This window comes from Gadus macrocephalus, chromosome 4 (assembly GCF_031168955.1).
Source record: "Gadus macrocephalus chromosome 4, ASM3116895v1".
NCBI lineage: Eukaryota > Metazoa > Chordata > Actinopteri > Gadiformes > Gadidae > Gadus > Gadus macrocephalus.
The window spans coordinates 29870578-29894275 of NC_082385.1; the positions used below are offsets into that span (position 1 = coordinate 29870578).

General features: G+C 42.9%; 2 protein-coding genes across 2 annotated transcripts in view; one reads left to right on the plus strand and one right to left on the minus strand.

The window, feature by feature from the left end:
* The window catches only part of LOC132455191 (NACHT, LRR and PYD domains-containing protein 3-like), a 381632-nt gene that overhangs the window by 57112 nt on the left and 300822 nt on the right, over nucleotides 1–23698 (plus strand). The gene's annotated exons all lie outside the window — the stretch shown is intronic.
* Nucleotides 1362–23241, minus strand: LOC132455196 (NLR family CARD domain-containing protein 3-like). Its single transcript, XM_060049003.1, has 4 exons — nucleotides 23185–23241; nucleotides 18532–18810; nucleotides 11205–13054; nucleotides 1362–1462 (listed from the first exon to the last, which is right to left on the minus strand). The coding sequence occupies exons 1-3, from the start codon at nucleotides 23219–23221 to the stop codon at nucleotides 11220–11222; spliced, it is 2151 nt and encodes a 716-aa protein (XP_059904986.1). The 5' UTR covers nucleotides 23222–23241; the 3' UTR covers nucleotides 1362–1462; nucleotides 11205–11219.

A 23698-nucleotide genomic window follows, 5' to 3' on the forward strand; every position in this document is an offset into this window, starting at 1 on the left:
ATGGCAATTGTTGCAAATTAAACTAATTATTTCCTATAGTTTTACTTGTATTTTGTGCTAAAATTCAAAGTATCTGATCTGTATTTACAATACAGCTTGATTCTGCATCTCTATTTACAGCTCATGAGTCCATGTCAATGTTTACTGTTGCTATGGCAACAAGACTGCTGACGCAGATGTTAGCTAGCTTAGCTAAATCATCTGAACAATAATAACCCATAATATCACAATTCGGCATATTTAAACAAAATCAACCACAACTACCAACAGTCACAGCCCTTCAACTCTGTGCTAATATGTTGTCACAAGTATGCAGTTAATTAGGTCACATCACATTAAATGTAAAAACGTTTACTACTTTGTTTTGGACATGTCTCAAAATGTAGCCTAGCTAACCCCAGGCTAACGTTACTTAGCATATATGCCTCCACTCGCCCGTCTCCTGGCGCAGCAGCAACTGCTGGGGTGTTGACCCCGGCACCAAATAGGTCTGCAATTTTGAACATTTAGCAGCTTCCACCTCCAGAGACTTCAGCTTTTTAAGTCGCAGTTTTTCAGAGCCATCCGGGCGTTTCTTACGCTTATCCATTTTCAGTTCCGTCCCGACTCCGGCCCACACCATAAGGTCCCGCCCACCCTGGTTTGTGTTGTGATTGACAGTCCACCCCTGTGGGTGGATGTACTTTCCATCTCAATAGTGAGTGTTGTGATCAATCAAACAGACACTTACACTTCTTTAGAGCTGGTCTCAGCCTCCACGCTCCACCGTGCTCCACGCTGGGGGGGAAACAAAGTGAGAGCAGCATGTTGAAACGTTCACCTTCATCATCTGTTGTCTCATCACTTTCTACGCAACATGAGTTACACACAAGCTTCATCTAGCAGCGGCTTGAATCCTTGTAGGAGACTTTGTCCCTGAGTGGTGAGCCGTCCTCTCCATACCTGAGAGTGCCCAGTCTCCAGCGTGGATCCTCCAGTCCAGCAGAGAGCAGCGCAGCTCCAGAGTCTCCTGGTTGATTGTAGCTCAGGTCCAGCTCTCTCAGATGGTAGGGGTTGGAGCTCAGAGCTGAGGCCAGAGAAGCAAAGCCTTCCTGTGTGACCAGGCAGCCAGACAACCTGCACACACACACACACACACACACACACACACACACACACACACACACACACACACACACACACACACACACACACACACGTGAGAATTATTTATTTTCTGGAGGTAAATCTGTTCAATGTCCTCTGATTTGGAACTTGTGGTCTGACCATTGAGTAAAACTGTTTGACCATTGAGTAAAACTGACCTGAGAGTTTCCAGTGTACAGTGTGGATTCCCCAGTCCAGTAGAGAGCAGCTTCACTCCTGAATCCTGCAGATCATTGGTACTCAGGTCCAGGTCTCTCAGACTACAGGAGTCTGAGCTGAGAACTGAGGCCAGAGCTTCACAGCATCTCTCTGACAGCTGACAGCCTTTCAAACTTCACACACGATAAACAGAACATGTTAGAAACTGTGATTAATGTTGTATTTGAAATTTGTTATTAGACATGTGTTATTAGTTTAACTAAATGTTAATACAGTAGATCTTCAAAATATAGAAAAGGTCCCCTTAAAAGACCCAGTTCTTAGAATAATCTATTATTCTACTTTATGAAACAACCTTAATTTCCAGCTTCAAGATTATGAGTAGAATAGGAATATAATAAAACAAACACCATATACCATCATTAACTAACTGAATCCAAGGTACACCATTAACTGTCATGGCAACACAAATAGAGTGAGATTGAGGTCTTGTGTTTGATAAGATAATTGGTAATGGCGCTGCGATGCACGCAGACTGCCAAGGTTTAGTTCAGTTCTGAGTTAAATCGCGGCTGTATTGCATTGCCGGTGTAATCGCTCTATTGGGAAACACGACCCACTTAAAGTCACTCTGCTTCAATCAGAAAACTAAAACACTGGTTTGTACTTTGTGCAAAGTTTCATTTAAATGTAGCCGCAGCACTAGCGCTATTGAAGAGCATGTAAAGAAATGCACTATTCAGGATGACCCTGAATAGAAGAAAATAAATCCTAATTGGAGTATATTATCCAATCAGCAGCCGGTTATTATTAGTAGGTATTTGATTGAGGAGGAGGATGAAGAGTTGATTGGTGAGGAAAGAGATGTCGCGGCGATGGTGGTAAAAACAGAAAAAGACCCCCTATCAGTGCTTACGTTAATTTGTACAGTGGGAGGTCCCGGAGAGGAGATGGGGGATGGATCCGGTGACTAAAACAGGGATTGGAGGTAAGGGATAGCACTCCCTACCTAGCTTCTCTGACAAAAAAAACCTATAGCTTTAAGGGCTGGGGACGGGGGAGATGGGGAGAAGGGCTGACCGGAAAGAGACGTGTTGTTGACCCGACGTTAAAATTACTAAACTAAAAATAACGTTTCCCCCCCAGGAATGAGCAGGAGGCGTCGGGAGCTGTTTCCCCGCCGACCCCGAGGAAGGGCTGGACCCAAAGGTCTCGCACCCTTATTCCCGATTACGGAAGAACCTTAGTTTGTGTATGATTTCCCTTTTTGTGAGTGGCCAGAAATAAATCCCGTTGCACCGCAACCCTGCTTCATTGATTAATTCCCAAATCCCCGCCACCGACGAAAGGGGTTGCCACAGTACACTGCACTGTATGGGTGCGAAATAAAAATACACAGCAACAATCGTTTTCTCAAACAGCAATTATACATCAGACTATTAAATTAACCAGGATTAACGGATTGCTGCATGCGCGCCGCGGTGCACCGGCTCCGACATGCACACTGCCGTGCACCGACAGTAATGTGCACGCCGCGGTGTACGGACCCGGACCGCAAGGTGCGCGCCTCAGATTGTATTTTGGGTTAAACTGCGTTGCTTTGACATTGTGAATTAGAAAATAATCCATTATTTTACCGTTATTATCAATCTAAATTAATCCACTGCCAAATATGGAGCTTGTTAAAACTCGAACGTGGGTTTTTACAGGGGGACAGCAGATCAATACTGGGGCTCAGCAGATCAATACTGGGGCTCAGCAGATCAATACTGGGGCTCAGCAGATCAATACTGGGGCTCAGCAGATCAATGCTGGGGCACAGCAGATCAATGCTGGGGCACAGCAGATCAATGCTGGGGCACAGCAGATCAATGCTGGGGCACAGCAGTTCAATACTGGGCCAGGTGCCCCAGTAAAAGGGGTCTAGCAACGTCCATGACCTGACGTATGGAAAGTGGTTGAACCGGGTAAGCGGCGGACCGACAAGGCAAAGGAGGAGGAGGGAGGAGATTGTAGAGGGATGAAGAGACGCCCTGTCGGCTGTACAGATTACAGATTAAGTTCAGATCGGAAAAGCCCCTCTCACACGGGTACTACTGCTGCACAATACTATTCTCTCTCACACACACTACTATATTCTCTTGCATAAACAACTATACTCTCTCACATACACTACAGTACTATCTCACATACACTACTATTCTCTCTCTCATACACTACTATTTTCTCTCACATACACTACTATACTCTCTCACATACACGACTATACACTCTCATTCATACATGTCAAAGGAGTATAATAGCGTGTGTGTATGAGTATAGTGGTGTATATGCAGTGGTGGGTAGAGTACTGAAAATCTATACTCAAGTAAAAGTAAAATTACTTCCTTCAAAATCTACTTGAGTAAAAGTAATTATTACAATTGGAAAACCTAGTTGAGTAAGAGTAAAAAAGTACTTTGTTATAAAGTTACTCAAATTATAAGTCACTTTACATTTTTGTATTGGGGTTCTTGGATCAGTGAAAAAGAACGTGTTTGAATGTTTGAATGATTGAGAGAGAGAAACGCCAAATCCCAATGTCCGGACTATAATTTGCGCATTCTCGCGAAATTATTAAGGCTTTAGGGCTGACCCAATGTCGAATTCCAAAGGGCATGAGGGTTTGAGTCCACACTTACGAGCCCTTTCTGTTAGTCTATATCAGTGCGGCTTCACCTAAGGGAATTACCCACAGTTCAAAGCGTTGTGATGTTTACCGCGGAGACCGCAGGGAAATCCGGAAGTTAGGAAGGTAAACAACAAGATGACGCTACTGTCAATGCGCGATCAGATGGCCTCTTTTTAGTGAGCCGGATCATTTGGATCAGCTCACCAACAAGAGCCGGCTCTTTTGGCTCCCAAACGGCTCTTCATATTGCTAATTATACCTTTTATAATTCAGCCAAATGTAGCCCGTTCTGATTTATGATCAGTATGTGTAGGCCAATAATCACCTAATTCAATACATCCTTTATACTGAAGTATTCAAAAGTGAAAATTACATTTTCTAATACCAATAAATGGCTGTAGCCGATTGTTTTCATTGCATTTACAAAAAAAAATAAGGCAAGGCAACTTTATTTATGTAGCACTTTTCATACACAAGGCAGACTCAAAGTGCTTCACATATAAACATTGTCATACAATAAAATAAAATAATAGATAAGTAAAAGAAAACATATGCAAAGAAATGGGTAAAATAGAAAGTTAAAAAGGCATTTTAGTATTAAAATAGAAAATAAAGGCAAAGTTAAAAAAGCTTTTTATAAAGTGCAATGTATTTAAGATTTAGCAGAAAGCTAAAGCAAACATAAAAGTCTTCAGTCTTGTTTGAAAGGTGCTCAGAGTTGGGGCAAGTCTTAAATCCTCAGAGAGTTTATTCCAGCTATTTGTTGCATAGTAATTAAATCCTGCTTTCCCATGTTTCGTGTTTACTCTGGGGATAATTAACAGATTGGTCTCAGAGGTGGTCTAGAAGGCTTATGTAGTGGAAGCATATCAGTTAAATATTTTGGGCCTAAACCATGTAGGGATTTATAGGTTAGCAACATGATTTTAAAATCAATTCTCTGACCTACAGGAAGCCAATGTAACGATTTCAGAATTGGTGTAATCTGTCCACATTTTTTGGTCTTTGTTAGAACTCTAGCAGCAGCATTCTGAACAAACTGAAGCTTCCTCAGAGTTTATTTTGGGAGACCTGTAAGGAGACCATTGCAGTAATCAAGCTTACTATTGATAAAGGCATGCACAAGTTTTTGTAAGTCTTCGGTGGACATGAGCCCTCTAATCTGAATCCATGATAACCCCTAGATTTCTGGCTTTGATTGAGGTTTTCAAGGATAGAGAGTGAAGGTGTTGGGTTACTTTAAGCCTTTCCGTTTTGGAACCAAATACAATTATCTCTGTTTTGTCCTCATTTAGTTGAAGGAAATTTCGGCACATCCATTCTTTCACTTGCTCAATGCACTGGCACAGCAGATCTATGGGCCTATAGTCGTTTGGTGATGGCGATAAATAGATGTGCGTGTCAACAGCATAGCAATGATGGTCACTATTGTTATTTTGCATGATTTGCCCTAGTGGGAGCATGTAGATGTTGAATAAAGAGGGTCCTAAGACCGAACCTTGTGGGACTCCACATGTCACGTTGGTTGATTCTGATACATAGAAGAAGAAGAAAAAAAGAAGAGAATTCCCAAACTGGCAATAGTCAGCAGCATCTTTGTCATTCGACGTTGCCAAGGTACCATGTGCTCTGGTGAAGTGCTGTCCCAATCCCATATAGACCTATCTGAGCCCATGTGGCCTCACACACTCATTTACTTAGCACCTGAGATCAATTAAGTCTGTGAGCCCTTAGTCCTTATGGTGCGGCCACACCAACCGTGTTACTCGCGTTGGATAACGCGAGTAACGCGCCTAACCTGACGCTTGATCAGTGTGTGGTGGTTCAACGCTTCCAACGCATCAACGCGCCAACGCAGCTAGATGAGTCCATGTCCATGCAAGTGAACGGAGCGTTCCCTCTTCGTCATAACTATCAAACCAAACATCCTTCACATTCACCGAGTGAACATTATGAAAGTAAAATGCACATTTCTCGCTAAAAATGTTTCCATAAACGCATTTAATGGCGTAACTATGTAACTATTTCCACCCAGAATAAAGAAAGATGTCGGCCGTGGCTGCGCTGGAGTCCGAGGTAGGAAACCCAAACGCCGCCGTGTTTGGGTGCATGATAGAGCTTAGATCGGGTTAGATTAAATAATCTCGGATATAAATAACAATAATCGGGTTAAATAACTTCACATGGTGTGTCTGGTGTGTTTCCAGCATTCGCAGTGTTGATCAGCAGAGATATAGTCCACCAAGACGTTGAGGTTGCTTAGCAACCAGAGACTCTGTCCATGCAAGTGAACGGAGCGTTCCCTCTTCGTCATAACTATCAAACCAAACATCCTTCACATTCACCGAGCGAACATTATGAAAGTAAAATGCACATTTCTCGCTAGAAATGTTTCCATAAACGCATTTAATGGCGTAACTATGTAACTATTTCCACCCAGAATAAAGAAAGATGTCGGCCGTGGCTGCGCTGGAGTCCGAGGTAGGAAACCCAAACGCCGCCGTGTTTGGGTGCATGATAGAGCTTAGATCGGGTTAGATTAAATAATCTCGGATATAAATAACAATAATCGGGTTAAATAACTTCACATGGTGTGTCTGGTGTGTTTCCAGCATTCGCAGTGTTGATCAGCAGAGATATAGTCCACCAAGACGTTGAGGTTGCTTAGCAACCAGAGACTCTGTCCATGCAAGTGAACGGAGCGTTCCCTCTTCGTCATAACTATCAAACCAAACATCCTTCACATTCACCGAGCGAACATTATGAAAGTAAAATGCACATTTCTCGCTAGAAATGTTTCCATAAACGCATTTAATGGCGTAACTATGTTACTATTTCCACCCAGAATAAAGAAAGATGTCGGCCGTATGCTTCTGTGCAAGCTCACTACTCTCTCCCAATGACGTCGGGTCAAGCTCCACGCTGATTGGCTACCGCGGCTAAGCGTCACGCGTTGGAGCATTGAAAGTTCAATTTTCTGAACTCCGGGCGTCGGTGCGGTGGGCGCGGTACTGCGTTTACGTGCGTAATTACGTGCAACTGCCGCGCCTAACGCCCCCAACTCAACGCTTCAACGCTTCAACGCTTCAACGCGTGTACCGCGCCTAGACCAATGGTTACCTATGCAAAAATGCCGATTTTCAACGCCCCTAACGCGAGCACGTGGTGTGGCCGTACCTTTAGTCCTCAGGGCTCACTCTGGGATTGGGCCAAATCTTAAAACATTTCTTCACAAGTTGTACAACAAAAGCAACATGTAGAACAAAAAATATAATTTCATTTCAAACAAATTTACACTAAGCTCTGTGCAAAAGGCAAGAGCTTTGCAGGAACACAACCAATTCAACACAAACGAGACTGGCTGGGTTAGCTGGTTGGCCAATTAGATTTGTCTTGACGTGATTGCGATCCAGCCTATGCATACCATGCACGCACACTCACAGAGCCAGACACAACAATGACAAACAAGTTCCTGAGTGGTCTGCAGAATACAGTGTAACATAGTACCTTTAGAATTATATAAACTTTACGTGGACCGTAACCCCGCACCCCCTGGCGAAAATATCTTCCTGCGTGTCTGCATCCATGCGATCTTAGTCCTCAGTCCCAACGTAACGCAAAGAGAGAAGCAAAGTGCATGCGCGAGGTGCACAAGCAACATTATGCATGCACCCTTAAAATAGCATCAGAACAACCATTGACTTTAAACCAGGTATTTCCTGGTTTGTGGTTTCTGAAACTGCAAAATAGCACCAGGGAACGTTTGCGCCAGAACACGCATTCCTCCTTTCGCCGAACCGCCCCTTGGGGTGCAAGATCATTCCCTAATTTGCCGACGCGTGGCGCAGGAGGGAAAATAACTCTCTGCGCCAGTTGCAAACTAGCAACGACACATGCGCCAGTGATTAAGTAAATTGCGCCGGATGCAAGATAGGGCCCAATGTCTTTATAAAAATACTAATTTTAATGAAGTCACAATGGAATATGTAATTGAGTAAAGAGTAGAATTCTACAACAAATATTTACCTGATTAAGAGTAAAATGATAGACTTAAAAAAGGAGTGTGAAAAGTAAAATGTTTTTTTTTGCTCATTTGCGTAACTTGTAACGCGTTACTACCCACCACTGTGTATATGCAAGATTATAATAGTGTGTTGAAGCCCAAGTATGAATTCTGTCCCAGGCGGACCCTCATACTGCTTGGCGCATACGCACTGACCAACTTGAGTAACTTGTCCGACAGACCTGCTATTATTAAGAAGTCCTCTGATGTGGAACTTGTGATCTAACAGTTTGACCATTGAGTAATACTGACCTGAGAGTTTTCAGTGTACAGTCTGGACTCCCCAGTCCAGCAGAGAGCAGCTTCACTCCTGAATCCTGCAGATCATTGGTACTCAGGTCCAGCTCTCTCAGACTAGAGGAGTTGGAGCTGAGAACTGAGGCCAGAGCTTCACAGCATCTCTCTGACAGATGACAGCCATTCAGGCTGCACACACAATAAACAGAACACGTTAAAGTAACTTCGATCTTTTTATGTCCTTTTAACATAATGAAGGACATGTGTTGAAAATCTTTAATGAGAGATGTTTTATTAATTTAACTAATTTATACATTAGATGCTTATGTTTATTCAATATTGGAATTTTTTGTAGTGTTTGAGACTCGTAAAGTATATTGATTTGACTTTTTATTGAAGTATTATGTATTTTTTGTATTGTATTGTAATACATGTTATAGTTCATCTACAGAGATGTTTTGTTCATTAGGGTTACAACGAGCGGCCACGCCGCCATGATCGCCACAATAATATAATAATAATATATATATTTATATATATCATTATATGAAGATATCGAACTGACTTATATGTAACAAAACTGAGCAATGAAAACATATTTTTCATTTGTGTGAGTGATGATGACCGTTGCTGCTTGTTGTTTGATTTGAATGGTTGATTCGTATCATATTGTAGTGTGTAGTAATATTTTTTGCGTCAAAATATATCAGCCTCTGCTATAAACAATCTAGCCCCCCGTAGCTCCCGCAATCATAATTATTTGGTGCCGCTACTGGTTACAACTAATAAGTAAATGATTAAATATAATTTAGCTGGGCGATCTCTGCAAAGGATTAAGTAATCTCCTCCTTTGTCTCCTCCCTCTCTCTCACTCGTGACCTCTCACCCTTCCCCAAAATGACCCGGACGTCTCTGTATCAACGCAACCTAATGGTTAAACCCAAACAGTTTGGGTATGTCAGTTGCTGCCCCCACCCTTTGGAATTCACTCCCCTCCCACATCAAAGTCTCTCCAACCCTCTCTTCTTTCAAATCTGCCCTCAAAACATACCTTTTCACACTAGCCTTCCCCACCTAACTCCCACCTTATTCTTCATGTTTAACCTCTGTTTTTCTTTTATTCCTAGTCTGTCTTACATAGTTTTGATAGGGCAATATGTAAAGCGTCTTACTGTACGTCCACACCAGGAGCGACCAAAGCGTCAAAGACGCTTTGGTCGCTCACAAAGTTTCGCTGCGAAATTTTCTGTTCGCTTTGGTCGCTCAAGTCGCTCATGACGTACGATTCAATTATGCAGACGCATTTAAAGGAGCCGTATGCGTTTAGTAGGCCCTACAGACAGCCATATCAAATAGTGAACTCTCCCATACACCTTGGCCATATTGCCGAGACGGTTTTGCTTGTTCGATAAAGTGCTTCGACAACAAGTAGGACAGGGATTCCCCCCAATATAAAAAGAATCCTAAAATGCAGGCTAATTACAACCGAGAACAAAAAACCCTGCGTGCTGTAGTAGTTGAAATATGTTTCACTGATCTGGATCTGCAAATCATGATCTGCACTCATTCGTCGCATTCAAAACAAATAGTCATTGTCGCACATGGCTAATTTGCATACGTGCACAAGGCTGGTTGGCTCTGCAAGGCAAATAATGGAACATATCTATCTATCTAGGCCTATCTGTCTATCTATCTATCAACGCGTGTCTAGTTTTACTGTGATGTATTGTGTGTATGTCCAGTCAGACTTGTTCTGTGTGGTCTTGTAGGCTACTGTCCTGTGTGGGCCAAACCACCTAAATGGATTCCCGACGATTTGTGTCGTTTGGTATTAATAAAGACTTGACTAGGCTATCTATCTATCTAGACTATTTAATTAACAATTATTCACCTCAGGCTCCGTGAATAGTGGGGAATAGAGGGATAAAAGACAAGAGATATATCCCTTGTCATTTATCCCTCGTCTTGTCGATTAGTTTGTTTATGTGATGATTTCAATTTTTTTTTGGTTTTGTTTAAAGCATGCTACACGCGATTGGTTGGTTAGATTGGTGGCATGTAGAGCAAATTAAAATGATTCCCGCTTAAATACGAACGTTCTAGATGTAGCCTATAAATACTCCCGCTTATCATCACTTGGTATCCAAACCACTCTGGCGTTTCGATCTCTGAACTGAAAAAGGGTGGGTTCGTACAACACCGGGTGCCCAGTTACAGCCGCGATTAATACTTCAGCCAACATTTTGTTCAGTGAGTGAATAAAGGTAGTTAGGAACCAAAGTGCCTGCCGATGTTCCCTGGGATCCACGCAAGCGAAGAGCGTCTACATTCCGATTGGCTGTCAGTGTTTGGCCACTGAAGCGAATAATAGTAATTTGCATAAAGTTAAAAAGTTTTCAACTTCTTTTTGACGCTCTGGTCGCTCAACTTTGGCCGCTGGTAGCGTTGGTCGCTTTGGTCGCTTTGGTCGCTCTTGCCCATAGAAAGTGAATGACTTCCGGCGATTTGGTCGCTCAATTCGCTTCTGGTGTGGACGTACAGTTAGAGTACCATATTAAGCACTATATAAATTTCATTTATTATTATTATTATTATTATTATTATTATTATTAAACGTAGTGAACAAGGTTAAAATGTTTTAAAATAATGGGTTACCTTTTATCAATAATAAACGTATATTTATGAACCTATGCATAATAATAATTACTTATTTATACATATAGCTACATGTTTTAATACAGCTGTATTCCTTATTTCTTAATTCATAATAAATAGAGCTTTTGAGTTTGACTTTTCAACCTTGTTACACAATATAACGTTGTGTATATTGAGAAACATGTTATAAGATAACCTCAAAAGATGTTTTCTATGTTATCATAACTTTTATATTCTACTATAAGGTATATTGTGTTGTGTGTATTGTGATACATGTTATTATTGAACCTACACAGACGTTTTGGAGGCTTTGACCACTGGCAGCAGCCTCAGAAGACCCTCCTCTGAAGCAGAGTATTTCTTCAGGTCAAACACGTCCAGCTCCTCTTCTGATGACAGTAAGATGAAGACCAGAGCTGACCACTGAGCAGGAGAGAGAGATTCTGTGGAGAGACTTCCATATGTCAGGGACTGTTGGATCTCCTCCACTAGATAACGGTCGTTCATCTCATTCAGACAGTGGAACAGATTGATGCTTCTCTCTGGAGAGAGATCTCCATCTATTTTCTCCTTGATGTAAGACACTGTTTTTGTATTGGTCAGTGAGCTAGTTTCTGTCCGTGCCAGCAGGCCTCGCAGGACACTCTGATTGGTCTCCAGAGAGAGGCCCAGGAGGAAGCGGAGGAACAAGTCCAGGTGTCCGTTCTTACTCTGTAAGGCCTTGTCCACAGCACTCTGGTAGAAGAGGAGAAGTTTATCTTCACTGGAGATCAATCTGCTCTCTTCTGAGAGCAGATTGGGTGCTAGCAGCCCTACTGCTCTCTCTTCTGAGAGCAGATTGACACCAGTGTAGATGAAGTTACCAAAGACATAAAGGGCAGCCAGAAACTCCTGGAGGCTCAGATGGACAAAGCAGAACACCTTTTCCTGGTACAGCCCACACTCCTCTTTAAAGATCTGGTTAAACACCCCTGAGTACACTGAGGCTTCTTTGATATCGATTTCATGCTCTTTCAGGTCTGCCTCGTAGAAAATCAGGTGGCCTTTCTCCAGCTGGTTAAAAGCAAGTTTTCCCAAAGAAACAATGATGTCAATGCTCCATGAATTCCAGTCTGGATCTGATTCAGCATTCCGACGATACTTCCTGTCCCCCTGTATGGACTGAACCCTCAGGAAGTGGCTGTACATCTGAGTCAAGGTCTTGGGCGTCTCTTCTCCTATCTGGGATTTTTTGAAGAAGTCCTCCAGAACTGTAGCAATGATCCAACAGAAGACTGGGATGTGACACATGATGTGGAGGCTTCGTGATTTCTTTATGTGGGAGATGATTGTGCTGGCCAACATCTCGCCTTTGAATCTCTTCCTGAAGTAATCCTCCTTCTGTTGGTTGGTGAACCCTCTCACCTCTGTCACCATGTCAACACACTCATCAGGGATCTGATTGGCTGCCACAGGGCGTGTGGTTATCCAAATGCGAGCAGAGGGAAGCAGGTCGCCCCTGATGAGGTTTGTCAGCAGCACGTCCACCGAGGTGGACTTTGTGACATCAGTCAAGATCGGGGTGGACTGGAAGTCCAGAGGAAATCGACACTCATCCAGACCATCTAAGATGAAGACAACTTGGAACTGGTCGTATCTGCAGATTCCAGCATCTTTGGTCTCAATATAGAAGTGATTAAGAAGTTCCACTAGGCTAACCTCTTTCCCATTTAGTAAATTCAGCTTTCTGAAAGTTAAGAGAAACGTGAAGTTTATGTCTTGGTTGGCGTTGCCTTCAGCCCAGTCCAGAGTGAACTTGTGTGTTAAGATTGTTTTACCAATGCCGGCCACTCCAGTTGTCAAAATTGTTCGGTTTGGTATATCTTGTCCAGGAAAGGGTTTAAAGATGTCTCCACATTTGATTGGTTTTTCATCCATGGCTGGTTTCCTGGAAGCTGTTTCAATCAGTCTGACCTCATGTTCCTTGTTGACTTCTCCACTGCCTCTCTCTGTGATGAAGAGTTCTGTGTAGATGTCATTCAGAGGTGTTGGATGTCCTGCTTTAGCGATTCCCTCAAACACACAAAATAACTTATTCTTTAAAAGAGACTTGATTTTTTGTTGGTACTCGACAGCAGCAGATCCTAAATGAGAAAACAACAGAAGACATCAGTTAGTAGATGGTGACATTGGGAACATGTCAAATTTTCTTGTTGAATTATCAACTTCATGATATTTAGCGGCTTCATTGTCATGGTCTGTCTGTTTCCTTGTCTTGTTTTGGTGTGTTACCTGTTTTACTTTGGTATCGGTCTTGTTTCTCCCCAAGTCAGGTTTCCCTCCTGTGTAATTACTGCTCCCTCCCTTATGTGTCTCAGCTGTTGCTCGTTGCGTGCCCTGTGTGTGTTTGCTATTTAAGCCCTTGTCTTTCCTTTGTTCCTTGTCGGATCACTGTAGTTCGTGGTGAGTTCTGTCCTGTGTGTTCCCTGTGTTCTCGGTGTTCCCTGCGTCAACCGCGTCAACCGCGTCACCCGTGTTCCTTGCCGTTTTGAGTTAATAAATTATCCTTTTACTCGAACTGTCCGCGTTTGGGTCCTACCTGCCTGCCTGCCACCCGCTAACCGTGACAGAATGATCCGACCAACATTGGACCCAGCAGACGTTTTTTTGTTGGAGGCTGTGTTGGGGTGTACGTGCAGCGCTGTCGCTTCAAGGCCCGAGTTGGAGGGTGCCTTGTGTACTATCAGAGTGGGGTTGTTGAGTGTGGAGTTCCATCCGGTTCAACATTTCTCTCCAGCCCCTGAGCTGACTCCGGTCCCCGAGCCCTGTCCAGTTCCTGAACCCTACCTTGACTTCCAGAGGGGTGCCGCCTTCTAAACCTTCCAGAAGGGGTCTGCCCTCTACCTTGACTTCCAGAGGGGTGCCGCCTTCTAAACCTTCCAGAAGGGGTCCGCCCTCTACCTTGACTTCCAGAGGGGTTCCGCCTTCCAGACCTTCCAGAAGGGGCCCGCCCTCTACCTCGCCTTCGTTTTCGCCACCCCTTCGATGCCGGCCACCTGTGGGTCTTCGCCGTTGCAGGCCTCCAGGATTGCAGGCCTCCAGAAAACATTTTTTATTCCCTCCTCCTGGCTCCCCTCCACCCACCCTATTTGGATTTGATTATTTATTTTTTTGCATGTCGTGGGTCGCCTGGTAGTCGACCCTTGAGGGGGGGGGGTACTGTCATGGTCTGTCTGTTTCTTTGTCTTGTTTTGGTGTGTTACCTGTTTTACTTTGGTATCGCTCTTGTTTCTCCCCATGTCAGGTTTCCCTCCTGTGTGATTACTGCTCCCTCCCTAATGTGTCTCAGCTGTAACTCGTTGCGTGTTTGGTATTTAAGCCCTTGTCTTTCCTTTGTTCCTTGTCGGATCATTTTAGTTTGTGGTGAGTTCTGTCCTGTGTGTTACCTGTGTTCCCTGTGTTACCCGCGTCACCCGTGTTCCTTGCCTTTTTGAGTTAATAAATTATCCTTTTACTCGAACTGTCTGCGTTTGGGCCCTACCTGCCTGCCACCCGCTAACCGTGACATTTTTAACTTGTGGTTGGAGAAGCAGTTTGTGTCAAATACTGCATGTCACAGATTCAAAATATTCATGACTATTTCCTTTTTTCCAGAGCAATAAGATTGGTCTAATGGTAGTAATAATGAATAATGATAGTGAATCGGTGTAAAATGACATGCTGATACAACAAGATAGTGTTAATCTCTTCCACTGAGTTGGGACCCAAGGTCACCTTACAATTCATAGAACACCAAAAATCTAGAGTCAAAAACAGCAAGAGCTTCATCGCCAACAGCATGATCAAAACAAGATATAAGACCCAAGTAGGAGGGGGTAAGAACAGCGAGGAGACCCAGGTAGGAGGGGGTAAGAACAGCAGTGAGTAGACCCAGGTAGGATGGGGTGAGAACATTGAAGAGACTCAGGTAGGATGGGTAAGAACCGCAGTTAGGAGACCCACGTAGGAGAGGGTAAGAACAGTGAGGAGACCCAGCAAGGAGGGGGTAAAAACAGTGAGGAGACCCAGGTAGGAGGGGGTAAGAACAGTGAGGAGACCCAGGTAGGAGGGGGTAAAAACAGTGAGGAGACCTAGGTAGGAGGGGGTTAGAACAGTGAGGAGACCCAGGTAGGAGGGGGTAAAAACAGTGAGGAGACCCAGGTAGGAGGGGGTAAGAACAGTGAGGAGACCCAGGTAGGAGGGGGTTAGAACAGCAGCACAACGGGGATACGAGGGGAACCCAACACTCTCCCTACATATCTGGATCAAACCGTTTAACCCGATCCCCCCACTAACCCTACATATCTGGATCAAACCATTTAACCTGATACCCCCACTATAACCCTACGTATCTGGATCAAACCATTTACCCTGATACCCCCAGTATAAAAAATATGTTTCAAATGTTCCAAAAATATGTTTCAAATGTTTTAAAATTATGATCAGAGATGTTTAAAATGTGTAAAAAAGAGGAAACATAGTCTCCACATTGAAGTTGGAAATGCATAAGTCTCAATTTGGGCCCTATCTTTCACCCAGCCCAATTGACTTTCTACACTGATGCATGTATCATTGCTAGTTTGCACCCGGCGCAAAGCTGATTTCCCCCCGCAGCCAACTCTCGCCACTAATCTTGCACCCTGAGAGGCATGTTGGCGAAAAGCAGAGGCTTGTTCTGGCGCAAATGATACATGGTGCTATCTTACAGATCCATAAAGCAGTTGCGCAACTGACCGAAAAAATCCTGGTTTAAGTACCCTAGCGCAGTGGTTTTCAAACTGTGGGGCGCGCCCCCCCTGGGGAGCGCCAGAGTTCTTCAGGGGGGGCGCGACGTGAGAAAAAACAAAAAAACGAAAGTCGATGATTCAAATCATCAGTCGTACTTCAACGGTAGAAGTAACATAAGTTATTACATAACTAAATCAATTTTCAACTGTTTATCTTCGTGCAAACCATTTAACAAATCTACACACTTGTATCTTCAATAATATTTAAACAGATTTCGATATCATTTATACTTTTTTCAGAATCACAGTTTTAGTTTCAAACCGGCATCGTTTTCAGTTGCTTATAATAATTTAGGTCACCGGTAAACAAACCCCGCCGAAAAGTCGAATCTCTGGACTGAAAAGGCAGATCTGATTCGACACAGAAAAATCAGAGTCGCGGACCCTGAATGAATCTGTGTAAACTGGCAGTTTACACAGATTAAGATGTTCAAATGTATTTAAAAAAGGTTAAGCTAAAACATGCTTAGATAAAGTTGTTAAATTGTGTTAAGAAATGTGTTTAAAAACGCACAAAGATGTTGTAATGTTTCAGAAATATGTTTAAAATGTGTTGCTGAAAAAAATATGTTTCAAATGTTCCAAAAATATGTTTCAAATGTTTTAAAATTAGGATCAGAGATGTTTAAAATATGTAAAATAATCAAGATAGCTTTCAAAACAAAGGTATTTAGAACTTTTTTTTTTGGAGGGGGGGCTCAGCTGAATTTTTTTCTCTGAGGGGGGGCTCACTCTCCCACACTTTAAAAACCCCTGCCCTAGCGGATAGCGCAGTTGGCGCTGCTATTTTGACGTGTCTAGATAGGTGGGAACTGTAACATAAACTAAAACACACACACATAGGCTATACACAGCACAAACATGCAAACAATTAGCCTAATTTAAATATTATTTGGTCAAAGATTGTCCATATGTGTGATACTGCATAGAAATAGCAAGTCGATTGTGTAAAAAAATAACCTAGGGACTTCATGAATGAATACTGTAGTAGGCTATGCCAAGCATTAAAATCATAATAATGATAACAATTAAAGCTGCAAGCGTCATTTTACGGGTCCAAGCCTAAAGCTGGCCAATAAGACCCTGTCAGACCATTAAGACCCAATAGACCATTAAGACCCTGACCATGAAGACCCTGTCAGACAATTAAGACTGTAACGCAGACCATTAAGACCCTGACGAAGACAATTAAGACCTGTTGTGTTTCTATACAAAATTTCATGACCGTCCTTCAAAAGGCTGAGTAGTTATGCTTCTTTAAAGTTTTCAATCGATCGCTTTAGCGCGCCCTATAGTCCTATTTTGATGAACTTCAGCCTGGTTAACCTTGACCTATGCTTCTTTAAATACACCAAGTTTGGTGATGATTGACTCAAGTTAACCCCGCCTTTAGTCACCTATCATTGATTGGGCTAATTTGGACGTCCAGCTGCCATTTTGATACTGTTCAAAGGAAACCCAGGTTCTGGGTTTCCTTTGATCCTTTGCTGTATACGAGTAGATACAAACATCTACAGGATTTCACGACTGTAGAAGAAAAAGCTCAGATAATATGTCCATCCAAAGTCTGCATATTCAGTTAATTGATATAGCTCCCCCTATCCCCCATCTGGGTACAATTCGGAGAGGTTGCATTTTCAGTTAATTGTTTTACCGCTCCCTATAGCCCGACATAATTACAATTTGGAGGGGTTCATCTTGACCCATGTGCCTTTTGACTACATCAAGTTTGATGAGCATTGGTTTAAGTTAACCTTGCCTTTTGGCGTAGAGTTAATTTTGGACGATTTTCAGCCTCTGGCGGCCATGTTGTTTTTTCTATCAACTTCATTTTACTCGAGCAGTTGGAACTTTGGTCCCCAACAGCCACTAAGTTGGTCCCACTCAAATCAAACCTTCGTTCTATGAACTGTGGTGATTTCAGTCACAGGCCACGCCCATTTCAATGCCACGCCCTAATTGAAAATATGTTGACTCCGTCTTGTTCAGAATTAGATTCTGAACAACTTTTGTATTGGACTGAAGATCGTAGGAGTCATTTAAGTCTTTATGCGTTTTAAACCACACCCTTTTTAGAAGTCAATGGCTCCTTGGCGCTTTAGTTTTTATTGTACTTTTTGTATTGTAATGTCAGACTGAAGACATTGGTCCATAGATGATAGGTGCTAAAGGATTTTTGTCTAATTGAAAAAACCTAGGATCCTTAAGGAATTTTGTCATAGGTTCTTGAGGCATATTTGTGCACCATAAGGTTATGCATGTGTTAACAAAGTATCATGACTCTAAGTCAAAGAGGTTATGAGATATGTTTGTTCAAAGTTTGCATTTTTGGACTGTTGCTATAGCGCCAGCTTTAGGCCAATCAGTGTGATGTTTATTCTCTCGCTCATCAGACAGATCCCGCCCTGCAGAGTGCGTTTTATAAAAAGACAAAGACAATCCACACACAGGCCGGTAAAGTTCCACCTTCTGACGATGTACCACGCAACAAAAATATAGATTCAGTTTTACCCCTTTAGAAATGGGTGTGAGGGGTTACGGTGAGGTTTACCAAACTATAAAGGGTATCCTGTAAAACTAGCAATAACCCCACTGAGCCAAGGAATACAGCAGCACTTAGTAAAACTCCTGCCTCTCAAAAAAGGTAAGCTGTATTCCACACAAATGCAATCCCGAGTGGATGATAATGAATCACTGGATCCCAGTGGATTAAAGGACAAACAAGCTCCCCTCTTGTTAAAACAAAGGTGGCAGACACCGTTTCTTTAAAAAGTCGATTCATGGTAACAACTCACCCACACCAGCAGCAGAAGACATCAGACCCAAGGTGGAGCATAAGTGTTCGTCCCTCTTCTTCATACTTTCAATCATCACTTGACTTGCTCCCTCCCCTTTACCAATCACCATGTCGATCAGAAGACGTGCTCGGTCCGCTCTGATCCTCCGGCCCTCAATCACAGATTCCTTTTCCCCAATACTGAACACCTTCTGCTGCCAAAGGTCATCCAGGAGACCTTTGATAACTGGGTCTGAGACTCTTTCCACGTATTCAGAACGGATCCTTCCAAGCTCCCCTGGAAGAGAAATCAAAAGGCAATATGAAATGACAATGAGAAAACACGATAGTTGATTCATTAAACTCATCTTCATTGGGGTAAAGATAAAATCGTTTGTCGCACCAACTTGTTCACTCACAACATTAAAAAAGTCCTTCAAACAAACAACCTTGATAGTTCATTAAAATCTTGTTTCTAGTCAGATCAATAACTCTAAAAACTCATGCCTATCTTACAGCAAAATTCAACAGTTTGTCCCTTGTGCATTAAGATAAACACAGCTTACCTTCCATAGTTTATAGTAACGTGGCTTTGCGCTGATTCCATAAACTTTTTAATATACTATAGATTTTTATGTGGTTAAAATATTTTCTTTGACATTACGAATGTCTACATTACGAATAGTGTCTATTCTATGACGTGTGTTTCATGCGTGCAGATTAACCATCATCATCAATCTAGTGTAGATAGAATAATCCTATTTCCTATCAATTTATACTGTTGTCAACCACAGTATCTTTTATTAATATGAAGGTTTTGGACTGACCCAACACAGGTCCTTAAAACAAACAACCTTGATAGTTCATTAAAATCTTGAACTAACCTGATACCCAACCCTCTCCCTACATATCTGGATCAAACCGTTTAACCCGATACCCCCACTAGCCCTACATATCTGGATCAAACCATTTAACCTGATCCCCCCACTAACCCTACATATCTGGATCAAACCATTTAACCTGATCCCCCCACTAACCCTACATATCTGGATCAAACCATTTAACCTGATCCCCCCACTAACCCTACATATCTGGATCAAACCATTTAACCTGATCCCCCCACTAACCCTACATATCTGGATCAAACCATTTAACCTGATCCCCCCACTAACCCTACATATCTGGATCAAACCATTTAACCTGATCCCCCCACTAACCCTACAAATCTGGATCAAACCATTTAACCTGATACCCCCACTACAACCATACATATCTGGATCAAACCGTTTAACCCGATACCCCCACTAGCCCTACATATCTGGATCAAACCATTTAACCTGATCCCCCCACTAACCCTACATATCTGGATCAAACCATTTAACCTGATACCCCCACTACAACCATACATATCTGGATCAAACCATTTAACCTGATATCCCCACTATAACCCTACATATCTGGATCAAACCATTTAACCTGATACCCCCACTACAACCATACATATCTGGATCAAACCATTTAACCTGATACCCCCACTATAACCCTACATATCTGGATCAAACCATTTAACCTGATATCCCCACTATAACCCTACATATCTGGATCAAACCATTTAACCTGATACCCCCACTATAACCCTACGTATCTGGATCAATTTAACCCCCAAGAGGAAAGATATCTCCCCATTGAAGTTAAAAGTAATTTAGTCTGAACAGAATAAAAAATAGTCTCATAATTAGAAATTCTCCTGTTGTGAGGGCCAATTTATTCTTAGTTTTATTTTATTGAAAATTACCTCCCCCTGCTGGCACTTTTATGTTGGTTTGAGATGCCTCCTGGAACTCAATATAGGTAAACAGGAAGTGAGAACACGAACACGAATACGAACACGAATAAGAATAGCGGATACGAATTAAATACAAAGATACACGCTTGAATATAACATTTTCGTTTGTATTTACACTGAATATAATTGTTATAATTAGAAGGACAAGAGATCCTATTTTCGTTCGATTTTGTTTGACTGAACTGGATCCTACGTCTGAAATATCCCTTCGCCTGGTCTCGCGCAGCGTCTAGAAAGAAGGTAGGACCAGCAGCCGAAACACCCGTCTTCAAGGTAAGAGTCTCTTCTGCCCTTATAAATAATTGTTTCCTCTGTGACGCAAATCAGCACATATAATAACGAGCTGTAATATCCGCACATAGCCACAAGGAAGCAGGACCAAGCATATAAGCTGTAATATCTGCACATAGTCACAAGGCAGCCGGACCAAGCATATAAACTGTAAGAAACGCACAAAGCCACAAGATGGCAGTACCATCACACATACGAAGAGGTAGGGGTCGGGCGCTCAACACCATAGCCAGTATCTAAAGGTACGAACACACCAAACGCGTACCCGCGTATAGACGCGTATAAAATCGGCAATTTTTCCATAGGGAACCATTGGTTTACGCGCGTATGAGGCGCGTACATGCGTTACATGCGTAAAAGCAACATTTTACTCACGTTAGCAGCGTATGAGCTGCGTACATATACGAGCGTACATATACGCGCGTACATATACGCGCGTACGCGAGGAGTTCAAAAAATGTAACTTTCAACGCTCATACGCGTGATGCTTAGCCGCGATAGCCAATCAGCGTGGAGCTTGACCCGACGTCACTGGCAGAGAGTAGTGACGCTTGCACAGAAGCATACGGCCGACATCTTTCTTTATTCTGGTTGGAAATAGTAACATAGTTACGCCATTAAATGCGTTTATGGAAACATTTTTAGCGAGAAATGTGCATTTTACTTTCATAATGTTCGCTCGGTGAATGTGAAGGATGTTTGGTTTGATAGTTATGACGAAGAGTGAACGCTCCGTTCACTTGCATGGACAGAGTCTCTGGTTGCTAAGCAACCTCAACGTCTTGGCGGACTATTTCTCTGCTGATCAACACTACGAATGCTGGAAACACACCAGACACACCATGTGAAGTTATTTAACCCGATTATTGTTATTTATATCCGAGATTATTTAATCTAACCCGATCCAAGCTCTATCATGCACCCAAACACGGCGGCGTTTGGGTTTCCTTCCTCGGACTCCTAAATCCAGCGCAGCCACAGGCGCGTAGCTGCATACGTAGGACAATTTTTGACACAAAATGGTCAAGCAACATTTTAGCTGCGTTACGCGCGTACATCTATACGCGGGTACGCGTTTGGTGTGTTCGTACCTTAAGAGGGAGCGTGACCCAGAACAGGGGAGACACTCTAGAGGCGGAACGGTCCAGGCAGGGCATCTACGGATGCCCTGCCAAGCGTATCTCCACACGTGTTTATACAATTCCCCTCCCTTTGCCTCATAGATATCATACAGAAACGTTACCAAATAAAGTGAGTAAAAAGCAATCCTGATTCAATGACCTTTTCTAAAAGAACACGACACCTCTGTCTTCAAAGTAATAGGGCCCTATTTTAACGGTCTGAAACGCAAGTGGAAAGCGCAAAGCGCAAGTTGCTTTGTGGGCGGTTCTACGGCGCTATCGCTATTTTACAGGCGGATAAATGACACTTGCGTCGCGGCGCAAGTGTCAAAAGGGTTGGTCTGAAGCAGCCTAATTACCCGTAGGTGTGGTTTGGGCGTAACGTCCAACAAACCAATGAGAGTGCCAGCTCCCATCCCCTTTAAGAGCCATGACCGCATTTGAATCGGACGAGTTGATATTTTGACAGCGCGTCTGCAGTCTCCGATGAGACAGATGCACATGAATTTCAAACTGCAAATGGCTCAGTTTATTGCCAAATAATATGGCCTAATTCACACATGGAATAAGGGGTTTTCTTCCACAACTTCAGAAATACTGAGTCCTCAAATAAATTTCGCCAAAGAAAACAAATAATATAACATATGATATGCGGTAACTGATCTATTTAATGAAATACGCAATACATTATAAACAGTTTCTTATCAGTATTGTATGCTATCCTAATATGCATGTGTCTCCGCGGTAATAGACATTGCCATTGATTGTATTATGCGTTACGTGTTTAGTTTGCGTGTGTTTAAACAGAGCACACACGCGCGCCCGCATTCATTCATTCTTTTTAACACTCACTCGCGGTAAAACAATGTTTTTCACGATCAAATACTCATCAATCCTAAAAGTTATGGGCATGTAGGCCTATACGATGTCTGTGTCAAGAAAATATGTGTTTGCTGTACGGTGTTTGCAGATGCATTGATTTAAAAGTACAACTTATTACCGCTGCATCAGCTGTTCTTTCCCAAATAATTTACCAAGAATGTGCGGCTAGGTAGATGAGAGAAGCAAAGTGTATGCGCGAGGTGCGCAAGCAATCCGTATGCATCGCATGCGCATGTAGGCTATGCATCCGCCCTTAAAATAGCATCTGAACAACGCGCCACTGACTTTAAACCAGGTATTTCCTGGTCAGTAGCGCAATGGTATTCAGCAACGGCAAAATAGCGTTTGCGCCAGAACACGCCTCCTCCTTCCGCCGAACCGCCCCTTGGGGCGCATGATCAATCCCTAATTTACCGGCGAGTGGCGCTGGTGGGAAAAGAACGCTCTGCGCCAGTTGTAAACTAGCAACGACACATGCGCCAGTGACTAAGTCACTTGCGCCGGATGCAAGATAGGGCCCATAGTCTCTTACCGCCCCACAGTGTGTCGGCCAGTTCCTCCGGGTTCATCTCCAGCTCTGTTTGATGCTTTACAGCAGGCATCTCCAAAGGGCGGACTGCGGTCCTGGTCCGGACCAAGTGACGTTCCTATCCAGACCCATGACCAATTAAAAATAATAATAAAAAAATGAATAAAATGATTTCACTATACAAAGTATAGTGAAATCATTTCTCACTGAAATACAACTTGAAAGGCAGAATAGTCTGTTGTACAGCATAAAAACAGCAAAAGCAATGATCTTCACAGAGCGAAGATCATGCACTCACCGAACTCCCCTCCTCCCTCCGTCTGTCTGTCACGGCATGTGCGTAATAGCGTCACTCAAATAATAGCCATCAAATTTTTTCATTTACAGGCCAGCAACGTGCAAATGAATGCTCACTTAAGATTGCATGGATTTTGGGGCAACTTAAAAAAACTATCAGTGACACGACTGTTGTGAAGGAGTGCTTGAACGCCGCTGCCGAGACGTTACTTGAAGGTAA